We start from the raw sequence: 14,324 nt of genomic DNA, 5'->3' as shown, positions 1-14,324 counted from the left end.
TTCTGCACGCAAGTAACAGTGTGTGTGTGCGGGGGGTTTCCGCATTTCCCTCGCGATGGTGCCTTTGCTTCCCGCAGCGCTGCGGGGCGGCAGCGGAGTTGGTCCTGTCGAGATGGAAACGTGCCTGCTCTTCCTAGGGCTGCTGCTGCTGCCGTTCTCTATTGCTCCTTATCTCCATCGGGGTATTTTCGGCAGTGTATTTTTTTCACAGTCTCTACTGCAAACGGCTGCTTTGTACGGAGATAAATGCATAATCACTACTCGCGGGTTAAACGATGCAGTTTTTTCCACGGGATCTTGTATAAAAACTTCCGGAGCTGTGATTTGTTGTGTGCGAAGTGGAGACCAAGAATAAATATTTAGATCCATGTCATAACGGATAGATTTGGTGATGAGACTGCTGAAAAAACCTAAAGCACCCTGATGCAAAGCTCCAAACGGCCAGAAAGCAAGTTCTGTCTATTTTTGAACATCGTTCCGGGGGAAGTCTGTTATGACATCCGCACGGGGAAATAATGCTCAGTACCCGTGGCAATGTAGATTTCTGATAGCAGTGGCGTAGGAATAGAATACGTATGCACGTGGAACAAGGGGAGAGGGGACAGTATCTCTGTGTAGAGTTTTTGTACTTCTTTGCCAAAGAGATGTTCTGTCCAAGTTGAGAATGCTGTTGACACGTGTTGGAAGAGTGGTGGGTCCAATTTATTCTCAGCAGCGTTGATGTCTGCTGTTGTGTAGTGCTTGGTAGCTGGTCACGTATCACTTGCTTGTCCACGATAAATTACTTGAGGCTTACCTCATCAGTCACTGTAATGATCATGTTTTTTTGTGATAACATGCTTCTGTTTGCCTTTCACGGCAGTATTGATTCTGATTTTTGTCCCACAAGTACTTTTTAAATATGTTCTTGAAACACTTTCCCTTTCAAAGGGCAAAAGGAGATGCCAGTGGTGTCTGCAATTGGAAGGCTGGATCTTATCTGAAAACCTCTGAGCCCAAGAACTGTCATCTTAGTCTTCCAGAGGGATGCGGATGTCTTCATTTCTCAGGCAAATGAGAGGGGATTTTCCGCTCGGAACTGGAAAATGTGTATAGAGTGGGTTTTAAATTGAAATTGTAAAAGGGTGCAAGATCTGATGAAAGGCTTTACAGGTCATTTGTCTTCTGTGGGAGCAGAAGTTCTCTAATTTACTGTGCTTTGTTTAATGGACCTTAAGGTGTATCAGTAGCGAAGCAAGCTGTGCCATAGATCTGAAACAGCTTTAAGCTTTGTTCACTCAGTTATTTCGGGATAACAAAGCAGCTTATGTTTGAAACCCCCGCTTAAGTTTATAGTTTCCATAAACTTACAGAGGCCCCAAGTGCTCTAGGAAGATAGTAGCAAAAATTTACGTCTATAAGTTGCTAGTTGATCACGTGATTATTCAGGAGTTTATTGTGCACGCACAATCACATCATCTTGAAAGCTAATCAGCATTTTAAAAAGGTCTTAATATTAGTTATTGCTTTTGTCCTTGAGGGCTGAGGGTTTGTTTTGCTTTCTTCTACGTTTAGCATTTCCTTTTTATAGCTTATGTTCCCCCTATTGTTTTCATAGGGGAAAAATGCATGACTTCACAGAAGCAGAAAGAAAAAAGATGCTTTTTGGTTCATCTTTTTGGCTGACAGTAAGAGTTGTAAATGTGATAGGTGCAAAATACCACAAGTGCAGCAGCCAAAATTGTATCCAAACAGCTATTTTGCAGTGGAGCAGAAGAAATCCAGGCAGAAATAGATGTACAGGTGTTTTCTTGCTCTCCCAAGATTTCTCTGAGCTATATGCCACGCTCTGTGTCTCAGAGGTGTGTGGTTCCCAGGGGTGAAAGTGTGGGCCAAACAGTTCTTCCTGGATTTCAACAGGCCAGCTCTTGAATGTGCCACTGCTCCCAGCTCCTTTTACCAAAAAGGTCTTCATCCCTGGAACGTATTCACATCCCACGAAAGTGTAAGAAATGCCATCATCTGCTCTGCCAAATATAAAAGTGGTATTGATACCGGTTTGATGAAAAATTTGGCTTTGTGTGTTTAGTTTTGGGTTGGCTTTGGAGGGTTTCTGGGTTGGGAGGTTTTTTTCACCATTCCTGTCAGCTCTGTAGTTCTTCGAGTTGTTTCCCGGAGACTCAGTGACAGGATTTCTCCTGTCCTTTTCTTCTGGAATGCTTCTTTAACGTTCTTGTATTAACCAGCTCTTTGGCCTCTATTGCAGATATGAACAATGACCATAGTTAACAAGCCCAAATCTTCAAAATCAAAAAAATCACCATCATCAAGGCGGTCTGACAAATCTAAGAAACCCCGTACTAAAAAAATGGCATCGCGCACTGCAAATTTGGGCCGGGTACCACCTGCAGAGGATCCAAAGCAAGTCTCTGTGGACAAAGGACCTGGAGGTGCTCTTTATTGTAGGTCATCTCAAAAATCTAAGCCTTTTGCCCCAAGAGATCTAGGTAAGTGAGTCCTCCCTTCCTTTTCTTAAAAAACCAAACAAACAAACAACCCCAAAGGAAGCAAATGCAGTTCTTATTTCTCGCCGCACTGCTATAAAATGGGACTATGATAAATAAAGGCTTCAGCAGCAGACTTCAATTTTGTGAATTCCCTAAGGAAACTGAAGGGACTGGTGTTGCAAAACTTACTTTTATCTATTTATAATCTATTTGTAACTTAGTGTTGCTCTCTTTATAATCAGTTTTGGGGATCTTTTTATAAAACACAGGCTTACCCGGGTCTTTTCTGTTACACAGAGAAAAGTACATTTTACCATCCATGGCTTCCATTATTCACGAGTCTTTAAATGATAAGACTGCTCCGGGTGAGATCTCCTGTCTCTAGGGTTACCTTCTGTGTCAGTTACTTGGTTATTTTTCTCTCTTAGTTCTTCTGTTTGTTACCATCTGACTACATGTGTAAGTCTGTGGTGTAAGTTACAATAAGGAAAAAGCCAAAAATTGAATTAATAATCAGATTAAACTGTATAGGCAGAAAGCAACCTGGCAAGAGTGATTAAAATCAGAGTTCCTAAAATCTTGCCTTAGGGTTAAAACCAGGCAAATAAACTATTATCCAAAATGGTGTGTTGACCAGGAAATCTGAGTGGCAGTGTGAGAGCAGGGCATTGTATGTTTTTGTCTTCCAGAGTGTCATTGCTTCATCTGGGGCCTCCTGCAGAATGCTGCTTTTTAAACATCCTTTTTAAAACAAAAACAACGCACCTCTTTAAAAATACAATTTTCTTGCAGTTGTGAATGATGGAATTGCCCCGCCGCAAAGGATTCTTTTTCCACCCGAGAAAATTTGTATGGATTGGCAGCAAACCCAAAGTGTAGGGGTTGGACTGCAGAATCTGGGCAACACGTGCTTCCTGAATTCGACTCTCCAGTGTTTGACCTACACGCCTCCTCTCGCCAACTACATGCTGTCTCTCGAACACACCCAGTCATGTGAGTACTTCCTACCATCCCGCTCCATCTGTGGGACAGCTCTGAAGGTGAAGGTCTTTCCCAGCGTGGATGATTCTATGATGGTACGAGCAGGAGGCTCAGAACAGCCTATCAAGTGCATTTGTTGAATTCATGCTCCATGGTAAAGCTTCGAGAAAAGATCGTTTCTTGCTTCCTGTGAATAATGAAGCACACGGTAAAGGAAGGCCTTTGAGGAACATTTGGCCTTTGGGTTTCCTGCTGGTAGAAAAGCGATAAAACTTGAAATGTTGACACTGTAGGTTCTGAGTCTTCGCAGCCCAGATGCTGTAACGCAGCAACACTGCGATAACAGATGTGTTCACTGTTGACCTGTTAAAACCCAACACCCTCAAAAGCGCTACGAGCTCATCTCTTGTGAACTCAAAAAGCACCCGTACACTTTCTAGTCTGATATCTCAGTAATTATTCCTAGAAAGATAATATGCTTTCTTACTGTAAATAAAAATTATTTCAGTTAAGAATCCTGTTGAAGAAAGGAGGGCAGAACTACTAATACAAGAATACCTTACTTTAATCTTTCCTTTCTCCTGGAGGATTCTTAGCCCTGAGTCCTGTAGCTCACCTATCAGCAGTGTGCTGAGAATAAGACACTTTTTCTCTCCATGCTGTACTGTCAATATCAGTAGTGTCTCCTCTTACATTCTACAGCTTGTGGAGTTCACAATCCTGTCAGCCTCCACCAGAAAACCCTGACACTGCAATCGTTTGTTAGGCTTCTCATCCAAAAATATTCTTTAATACAGACTTAATCAACTTAATTTTCCTTCTGTGCAGTTCTGTATCATAGAATGTCACAAAACTTGAGAGATTGACGCTTTGGGAGGAGAGACTGTAGCATGGAGAGCGGACATGGAACCTAGAACTTAAAGGTCATTCTTCTTTTAGGTTTTTTCGTAGCGCTGTGTCTCTGACTAGACTGGGCGCTCTCTTTCACTCTCCAGGTCATGAAGAAGGCTTCTGTATGATGTGCACAATGGAAACTCACATTAACCAGGTCCTGTGTTGTTCTAATAATGCCATCAAACCGACATCTGTTATCAATGGCCTTAAAAGTAAGTAATTTCAGATGTGTGGGGATTTTTTGAATATATTTTTATAATATTTCAAAGAATTATTTGATGCATATAAATTATTTTGATACTTTAAAGAAGAGATACTTGAGAAAAGCAATTTTTCCTTCATTTTTTATGAGATAAATATAATAATCTTCTTATTTATTAGGAATAGGAAAACATTTCCATTTTGGCAGTCAAGAGGATGCACATGAATTCTTATGCTTCACTGTCGATGCGTTGCAGAAAGCGTGCTTGAATGGAAGCACCAAGTAAGCTTAAACAAATTAAGAGATAAATGTCCTCTACCCCCTCTCAGTCCTTTATTTACTATCATAAATTAAAATCTGTGTCCTTGCTTTTCCTAAGAAGAAAAACTGTTTGAAGAATTAACTTTGTGCCCTAAATCTTCTGAGGTCTGATTATAATTTGTTTCCAGATTGGACAGATCTTCTCAAGCCACCACACTTATTTATCAAATATTTGGAGGATATCTAAGATCACGAGGTACTTCTTAATAATTTTACTGTCCTTTGAACTCGTCTGTGTCTTTTTGTCCATCTGTAGTAAAGGACTTTGTTGTTTGACTGAAGTAATAGGTATTAATAATGTAAATGTGCACAGTTAGTCTCCTTCCTGCGTATGGTTAAGCATTTGTATTTTGATTCCAGTAAAGTGCTTGAACTGCAAAGCAGTTTCGGATACATTTGAGCCATTCCTCGATATTACTTTGGACATAAAGGTAAGATGTTTTGTGAATGCGGGTTGAGATGTGGGAGGATTTGTAGGGCTTTCTAAGCTCAAGTAGTTTTTCTTCAAAACATACTGTTAAAACAAGAGAGCTTGGTGGTGGATGAGAGTGCCGTGGACTTTGCTCTTCTGTGAAAGCCATGTGAATGGTCTCCATGTTTGCATTGGCTTTAAGCTGGAAAAATAACAATTATAGCTACACAAACTATGATACTCTCATACTTCTTGATTATTCTACTTCAATAGAGGTCTGTCGTTAGACTGATGGGTTTGATGGCATCTGGTTACTGATGCCAAAGCTACCGCAGATGCTGTCTGTGGCATTGCAGAGTTTATTTGTTTCCGAGGAGAATCATTTTCAAAGGAGGTAAATGCTCAGCATGCTCTTTCTGCCGCCTCCTTCACAGTGTCTGCAGGGTCACAGGATGAACTAGCAAGGTTCTCTTGAAAACTTCCAGCAAGTGCTTGAAATTTTGCATTTCCAGTGACTTGGTGCTCTATTTTCTTGCTCATCCAGGCAGTTACATCAGTCACCAGAGCTCTAGAACAATTTGTGAAACCCGAACAACTGGACGGTGAAAATAGCTACAAGTGTAGCAAGTAAGATTATTACTGATCACACCATAATACGAGATACGCGTTTAATGGACTGCATGACTTGGAGCATAGGTTATCTGTTGACTCTGTTTAGAAATAAGATAAGTCGCAGCTCTCTGTCGTTCTTTCATTTAGCTTTGTTTATACAACCGATACTCTGCCAGCATTCAAAGCCTGGAAAATGATGCGTTTGTTTCCAAGCGAGAAATTCCAGTGTTTCTCTTGGAGTATTTGGAATTGCACTGCAGGAGCTGTGGCCGTTAGCTTCCACGAGGCTTTTCTTGCCAGCGCTGTGTCCAGCGGGGCTGGTCAGCCTTCGTCAGCGTGAAGCTGCCCGCGGGAATACTCGTGTGGCCAGACGTTCGAAGGCCTTAGGCCGTTAAACAGCGGTGGGCGAAGCACGGAGCTGCAGCCAAGGGCTTGGGGTGGGAGGCAGCATCAGCTTCCTGCAGGTCCTAGTGCTCACTGTGGAACAAGGTGACATTGGGTCTCGGTGAATGTGAGCAGACTCAGTGCTGGCACTGGCAGCCTCTGCCGCTCGTTGAGCGGCGTCTCGCACAGTTCTTGAACTCTGCGGACTGCTGTTGTGCAAGATGAGCCACCCTCAGCCTAACCTCTGCTTCCCGAGAGCGCATGGAGTTGCGGCGTCCTCTGTGCTGGTCCTATACGCCTACACTGATAGCTAAGGGCTGAGGAAGAGGATTTTTTATGTTGCTAAATGATCCATTTGGGAAAGTACTTGTGGTTTCTAGTCCTGAGGACTGAGACTCTCTTGATCCACTTGTAATGGCGGCATTATTCCTGCAGGAAGCTGAAAGCAGGTACCCAGGAGATGCATTCAAAAGAGCTGCTTTGGTCTAGCAAGAAACGGTACCTCGCCTCCCATTATGGTGATGTGCTCTCATGCCAGATTCCTGGTCCTACTTCATGGCAAGCTGTGGGGAAGCCTTGCCTCCTTGGCGTAACCAAGAGACATGTTCAGACAGTTGTGTGGCTGTGCAGAGATCATAAGCTGCCCCCCCTCTCCTTTGTTCTGCAGCCTGCGCTCTCCTCTCTTCTAACAAATCTGAAATGCAGTGGATGCGTTCAGGTAAAGAGAACGTGTATTCCACAAATCAGTATCAATAGCATAAGAGTGTGCGAGGGAGGAAAACTTGTAGGACTTTGGGGAGGGAAAAGAACACACTGTAAAACGTTTGTCTGTTCTTGTTTTTAAGGTGTAAAAAAATGGTTCCTGCCTCAAAGAGGTACACGATACATCGTTCTTCAAACGTTCTCACGATATCCCTGAAAAGATTTGCCAATTTTACGGGTGGAAAGATCAACAAGGTATATTCACAGCTGTAATATAACTTTGTCTTCTTGGAAGAGATTTCCCAGAGATGAATACTCCTTTAAAAGTTGTTGCTGTTTGCAGGCAGTAACTAGAGCCTAATCACTATAGCCCAAGAAAAGTCAATGGAACAACTCGGGCTGCCTCTTTCTTTTCTCATAAACTTCCTGTGTGACCATGAAACTGTATCTTACTCTTATTGAGCTAATGCTGGAGAAAACAGTCCTCTGCACCTTGTGATATTAAACGTTGTCTCTGAGAAGAGGTATTTTAAAAGGAATCAAAAAATATGCTCCTGTAATCCTAGTCCGTATTTTTAGAAGTGTTTTTCTCAGGCTATTTCATGAAGTATTTCAGGATAATTTTGGAATCTTCTTGGTCTGTGTTTAGGATGTAAAATATCCTGAATATTTGGATCTTCGTGCATATATGTCCCAATCAATTGGAGAACCACTCATCTATGCTTTATATGCAGTTCTTGTACATAGTGGTTTCAACTGTAACGCAGGACACTATCTCTGCTTCATAAAGGTAGGTATCAGCTTGATTTCTAAGGGGGTAAAATCTGCGCTGACAAATCTGGATGTTACTGGTAGCCCCTGTTTGGAAGGGGAAAGGTTGCCTTATGTGTTTTGTGTGATTTGTTTTGGTATGTTTTGTTCAGTAGTGCGCTATCTGTGGTGTCATTTGGAAAACCTGCGATTCATCTAAAGGCATCGTTGTCTTCATTTGCAGGCCGGTAATGGACTTTGGTATCGAATGAATGATGCCTCAGTGGAGCTTTCTGATATCAAAACGGTTCTCAATCAGCAAGCTTATGTACTCTTTTACATCAGGTAATAACAAATGCCAGATGTGTTCAGATTAAATTTACTTTCCTGTGGTTGATACTTTTCCTCCTGTGCAGTGTTTTTTCTTTTTTCTGTGCTGGGAGGAGTTTACTATTTGCATCTTCCAGTTCTGTCATACCTGAACTTCCCCATGTCATTGCTTAGCCTGAAACACTGGTGGGCAGTGTCTACTGTGTGTCTGCTCTCTGCAGCTGGCTAATTTAGAAAAGAGGAGAAATTAATGCCTTAATTGGTGGAAGAATTGTTTTGCAAAGGAGAGTCACTCTAGGAAGACCATGATGTGGTTTTCAGTTTGTTGTCTCAGTTAAGTCTTCTGGGTACATCGTCCATGTCACAGAAACCGTTCCTGTAAATTTACAGGATGGGATTTAATTGAAGATTAGGCTGAAAGAAAGATTCTAAACTAAGATCACTGCTTTTTTTCCCAAGGCGCTATGATTTGACGCTCGGAGAACGCGCATTTTACTTACCAGCACCCTCTTATCCCCGTTCATTCCTCGGTCAGCGGGGGGCTAATAGTAAGCAGGCTGGATTTATGGGACCACGACTTCCTCCTCATATGATGAAGGTAATTTGAGTGGAGCATGTAGCATGTAATGGCAGTGAATTGATTTTGGTTTTGATGGGGGGGGCGGTGTGTGTTTTTTAGCATCTGAGTTTTATTTTCCCTCCCACACCACAGCTTTCTTCACAGACCTCCTGCTACCACCAGAATTATTCCAACAGCGGCCAATCTTGCCTTGTGCAGCCATGCTGTTTCACATCTTTATACTTCCAACTCGGCTTTCTAAAGCACTGAGAGCTACGCTCTTGAGCCGATGGAATTAGGCTATTAATGCTTACATGATTTAAAAAAAAAAAAAGTGAATCGTCCTCCTGTCCCATTAGTACTATTTTAGCTGAGACAGTGAAAACAAATTGTTTTGTTCCTGAGTACCAGAACAATTTCTCCAGTGCTTTCAGGGCATGCTTAAAGGGGAAAATAAATGTATTTGGCAATAGTTTTAGTCAAGGTTAAGTTGTTCTGACGGGTGTCAAATGTAACTCATTTGATACCAATAAGCTGTAAAACAGAGCAGGAACTAAACACAATTGTTGAACTTCCATTGATATTTGAAGGAGAGTGGTGTTGGTTTTTCTTCTTAGGCGCCGAAGCCATTTGTTAGATGTAGTTAGTAGGAAAATGTCATGTTTTAGAACTTGAAATGCTATGCGTTTGCACATATCCATCTTGCAATCTCTTCTTTTTGAATACAGAATTCAAGTCGTTTAAATGGAAATGGACCGCTAAAAGAGGATGCAAATACCATTGGTGTCACCCTAAAAAGGCCGTCCTCAGCTCCGCCAACAGCTTGTGTTCAAAACTGGGCAATTACCAGGCCTTCAATTCCAGATTCATCAAAAACCCAGAAGATCACTATCAGTATTCATAACAAATTGCCTGCGCGTCAGACTGTGTCACAAGCAGACTGTCTTAGCAGTGCTGCAGAGGAGGAGGATCTGAGCAAGCCCGTTCCTTCATCCACAATTACAAATTCTTCTGCAGCAGAGTCTACCTCAAATGCATCTACAATGTCAGTTGCTATTAACGTTTCCAAACAGGAAATTCCTGATGGAATTTTTGTTGAGCCAGCAGTGAATGGAAATCCTCAATTCAGCTCTGATAATGCAGTCCCTAACAGTGCAGAATCTTCAGAAAAATCTGAGGAGTCTAAGGGCTTGTTTAAAAGGAATTGCAACAGAATATCTTCTAATGGAATTTTGATTGGAAAGGTGGTCCATACATTGCAGAATTCCCATTCTTCCTGTCAGAATGCCGAAGAAGAAAGATCCCAGCATGAGATGCCAAAAAATGATTCACTAAATGGTGCTATTAGTTTAGATAATGAATCTAAAGAAAATGGACTGAAACTTGATGATTCCACTTGCCAAGTCCAACCTGTTAAACCTTCTGAGATTTTCTTTTCTAAAACAAATGGATTGCTTGAAACAGTGAGTTATGTTTGTTCCATTTAGAATTTCTCACCCATGAGGTATTCGAGAGCATTAGAATGTTCCTAATTCATATGAAATACCAAGAAAAGAGAGAGCGCAGATTTGCTCGTTAACGCTTAGTGCTATTATCCCATTAGAATTTGCAGAGCTGAGCTGACATATGAGAGCATGTCAGCTTAAGGGAAGTTCAGCTGAAATGATCCTTCCTAAGTTTCCTAAATATACTGGGCAGGGGGCGGGCGAGTGGGGTGACATGTAAAATGGGGATGCGCTTGTAACTCCAAGTGAGCTTGTTTAATATCTGGTGTAGAAATTTTGCAAACAGTAGTTTTCTACTAAAGATGTTATTTTTTTCTGTCTGTTAACTTGTACATTTTAATTGTAGATGCCTGCAGCTTTGCCTCCGGTTCCTCAAGAAATGATCTTAGGATCTCTCACGTACAGCCAGTTGAACAGCTTGTCAGAGGAAAGAAGGTAAAATGAGTACACTCTGATTAAAACAAGATTTCATACAAGTTTATCATTGTTTAACCTGTCTCCTAATACTGCTTAATAGAAGGATTTAAGTCAGCAGAGAATTCCACACTGTACCTCTAGTGTTGCAAACATCAGCACTGAGCATCTGTTTTTGTGATATTAACAACAGGTGGATGACTTTGGAAAAATTCTGTTTCTTCCCTTTTTTCTTTTGGTTGTCTGGAATAGTTTTTCTATTCCTCTTTCCTGTTTTTAACACCCTAGGATGTGTGAAAGGAAGTTCCCACCATCTACTCTACTATTTGTGAGAGGGAGGGAAATCCATGCGTTCCATTGTTCTAGTTGGGGGGCAGGGGGGAGCAGATACAGTGGTTTTGGCTATTGTTGGGATTCAGAGCAGCAGGCGGAGGGAGTCAGGTGTATTGGCTGTGGGTGTTTTAATGCAATGCTTGAAGAATCAAGAGAAAAAAAGGGGAAGGTGTAAGAACAGGTCTCTAAAGGGAATGTCTTTCAGAGTTGTAGCCACTGATTTTCTTTGGTTGGTTGCTGGGTTTTTTTACTTAAGGGGAATTTACTCCTAACATTCATTTTTTAGATGGACTTTTCCAAGTGAAAATCATGTTTCTGTTTTGTGCAGTGTCCCTGGACCTCAGAAATCTTCTGAGAATGCTGCTCTTATGGAAACTGTAGTGATGGAAGCACTCTTTGCCTATGAAGAATCCAGGAAGGGTCCTTCCAACTTTATGTCTGAGGTTGAGAATCTTTTTGCTCAGTCAGATTCCGAAACCATTTCTACCAAAGAACAACTTGCTGGAAGTATTATTAAAAAAGCAGATAATGCTCATGCCAATATCAATGGTCAGCACAAAGTCAGGAAAAAATCCTTGGACACTGAAGGTGAATTCCTTGGTCAGTGTGAGTCTGAAGACAGTAGAGACAAAGACAAACTGAGGAGATCAAAAGAACCTGAACTTATTTCAAAAGAAAATCCTTCGTACATCAAAGGATCTTCTGAGAGCAAAGAGAAATTAGGGCCAACTTCCTCTATAAAGTCTGATACTGAATGTAGTTCTAAAAATCTTGCATCGCTAGATGTTACAGACAAATGCCAAGATACAAAGATCATTTCTAACAACTACGTAGAGGTACCACCTGTTAATGACTCTTCTATTACAAAGCTGGATAAAGTTTTGGAGAGTCAATTTTCTAGAGAAAATGAGGAACTGAGTGATAAAAAATTTGAAGAAGATAAACATAGGAAAAAAGATAAGAAAAAAATAATTGACTCTAAAAAAACAGACAAAGAGCACTACCGAAAGAAGAGAGAAAACTCGGACACTGAAGAGAAGGAGAAGCAAACCAGAAGCAAGCCCGATGACCATGCCCACAAGAGGAGGTGCTCTCGCAGTGTAGAAACAAATAAGCAAAATCGTCATAAGCAGGAGTATTGCAATGAAAGCAAGCACCGATCTTCCCATCATGAAAGAAGGAGTCCAAACAATGGCAAAAGCTCAGGAAAATATTCTCGTTATAGATCTCGAAGCAGAGAAAGGACAGAACAAGACAGGAATCGGTATTATCATTCCAAAGGGGAGAGAACTTGGAGCAGAGAAAGATACTATCAAGATGAACCACGCAGATGGGAAAAATGCAGATACTACAATGATTATTACTCCTCTTACGGAAAAAGAGAGGGTAGAGAGAGGAAGTCCTCTCATTCTGATAAAGACTTTGACAAATCGAGTCAAGCTTACAACAACAGGTCACATAAGGATTATCACTGTAAAAGCAGATGGCCTCACAACACATTCTCTCGAGAGGAAGATGTACATCACTTCAGCAACCACAGGGCAAACTTACATCATTGTTCAGGACTGCAGCAGCAATCCAACAAATACTCTCGTGAAAGGCATGCGCTTCCACCTCTGTCAGCTCATTTGAATGCGGAGGACTCTTCCTGGGAAAATGAAAAAGAAAAACTAAGAGATGGCAAAAGGAAATACAGCCACACAGAAGGCAGCGGAAGCGAAATAGAAAAGAAATGCCGAAAGATAGATGACCAAAGAATGAAAAAATATAAGAAGGTCAAGAAGAAAAAGAAGTCCAAAGATAAGCATCGAGAGAAGGACTACAAGTAAGCAAGGGTTCCGGCATAATAAACAAATTTTTCCTAATTCTTTCCTGGGTGTTTCTCATGTCTGCCTTTTTTCACTGTTTCCAAGTTACTTGTATCGCAAAATCTGGCTGGGGATCGTGTATTAGGTTGGTCAAGTGAAGATGGGAAAGAGACTGCTGCATTGTGTTAGAACACTAGGTCTGGACCACATAGTTAGAATCACATCTGCACAGGGATCTTGATTAGGTTACAACAAATGCTTTGTATTTGTTGTCAGTTCCACGTGTTCTACAACTAGCCCCTGATCATGATTTGGGTACAACCCAGGACCTATTGTCCTTCAATCTGAGGGCTCGTTTGCTGCACCTGAGGTAAGTTAGGTGTGCAGAAATGACCACAAAAGAGCTGGCACAGAGTGCAAGTCATCACCTGGGGTAAAATAAGTGACATTTCATGTATGCATCAAGTGCCACATCTGTGTTTCTGTTTTTAACTTGCATGTTTCCTTCAGACTTTATGATTTGGATTTCTCTGTGCTCCGCTTTGACAATGACAATCGCAAACATAAGAAAAAGAAGAAGAAGAAGAAAGACATAAGGAGACCGAAAGGCTTCTTGGAACATTTAGCTCCTCATTCAGAGAGGAAAACAGAGGAGAAGGAAGAATCCCGTCCTCCAGGTGGCTATTTATGTGAGCAAGACAGAAACCGGGGCAGTCAACAGCCCTGCATGGAAGGGAAGCCTTCTGGTGCAGGTGAAAGCAAGAAATACAGCTCCATCACATCCAATGAGTATCTCAAAGGTAAGGGCCACAGGATGGCTGCGGGACTCCTTTTTATTCATGTAGATGCTATTATTTCGAACAATCTTTAAATGCTTGTGTGATGAAATCCATGCTTTCTATCACGGCTTCCTAAGTGCCTGCATTCCTATTCAAAAAAAACCCCAAACCAACCCATAGTCTATTTTTCTTTTTTCCCTTTTTAAATGACTATTCAGCAAGAAATGAAAAGGTGAAGGGGTTAAAGGGCAACTAACTTGAATTTGATCTGATGGTTAACTGGCCAGACAGTGGGAAAGATGCAAGATGCCTTATTAAATTCAGTCTAACTAGGGAAAAAAAAAAACCTTGGGCAGCTAAACCCTGAAAAAAGATTGCACACTGTAACAAATTCACCCTATCCAATCAATTTCCCATGAATTTCTTCAAAACAGAAGTGTGGATTATAAAACAAAAAGCTTCTTAAATGCCCATTATCTGACATGCCAGATCCCGGAAGAAGACAGCTCGCTACCCAAAGGCGAGTTTGACTTTTTTTTAGATGTTCCACAGTTTATACCTACCCACAATTTTAAGAATAGGGTTAAGAGTCAGGGACAATCCCCTCGTAGCCCCGGGTTGAGAGCATCATTCTGGTGTAGAAAACAAAAGGCTTTGTCTCCTTGCAGCTCAACCGAACACATTTCACCCTTGGGAGAGGTTTAATCTTGGAAGAGAGTGTGGTTTTCAGGACTTTTCCTGTGCTTTGCCCCTTGAGGTCAGTTGTCCCAGTCCGTAGATCGGTGCGCTGCCAAGTTTGCTTAAGGCAAAGAGGAAGGGCCTGTGTGGAGAAACGACAATCGCCTTTGAGGA

At 41.6% G+C, this 14,324-nt stretch overlaps 1 protein-coding gene across 1 annotated transcript; it reads left to right on the top strand.

Moving 5' to 3' along the window:
• Window positions 1–2,254: 2,254 nt before the first annotated feature.
• Window positions 2,255–13,493, top strand: USP42 (ubiquitin specific peptidase 42; the record flags this gene model as incomplete). Its single annotated transcript, XM_010134624.1, has 15 exons — window positions 2,255–2,486; window positions 3,279–3,479; window positions 4,463–4,573; window positions 4,743–4,845; window positions 5,013–5,080; window positions 5,245–5,315; window positions 5,841–5,923; window positions 7,138–7,249; window positions 7,644–7,784; window positions 7,989–8,089; window positions 8,534–8,672; window positions 9,362–10,096; window positions 10,485–10,573; window positions 11,214–12,710; window positions 13,204–13,493. Coding segments are annotated over exons 1-15 (3,973 nt in total), but the record flags the coding sequence as incomplete, so codon positions are not given.
• Between the last annotated feature and the right edge of the window lie 831 nt (window positions 13,494–14,324).

The sequence above is a fragment of the Buceros rhinoceros genome, unplaced genomic scaffold (genome assembly GCF_000710305.1).
Source record: "Buceros rhinoceros silvestris isolate BGI_N320 unplaced genomic scaffold, ASM71030v1 scaffold16874, whole genome shotgun sequence".
Lineage (NCBI taxonomy): Eukaryota > Metazoa > Chordata > Aves > Bucerotiformes > Bucerotidae > Buceros > Buceros rhinoceros.
This window is presented reverse-complemented; position numbering and strand designations above follow the sequence as displayed.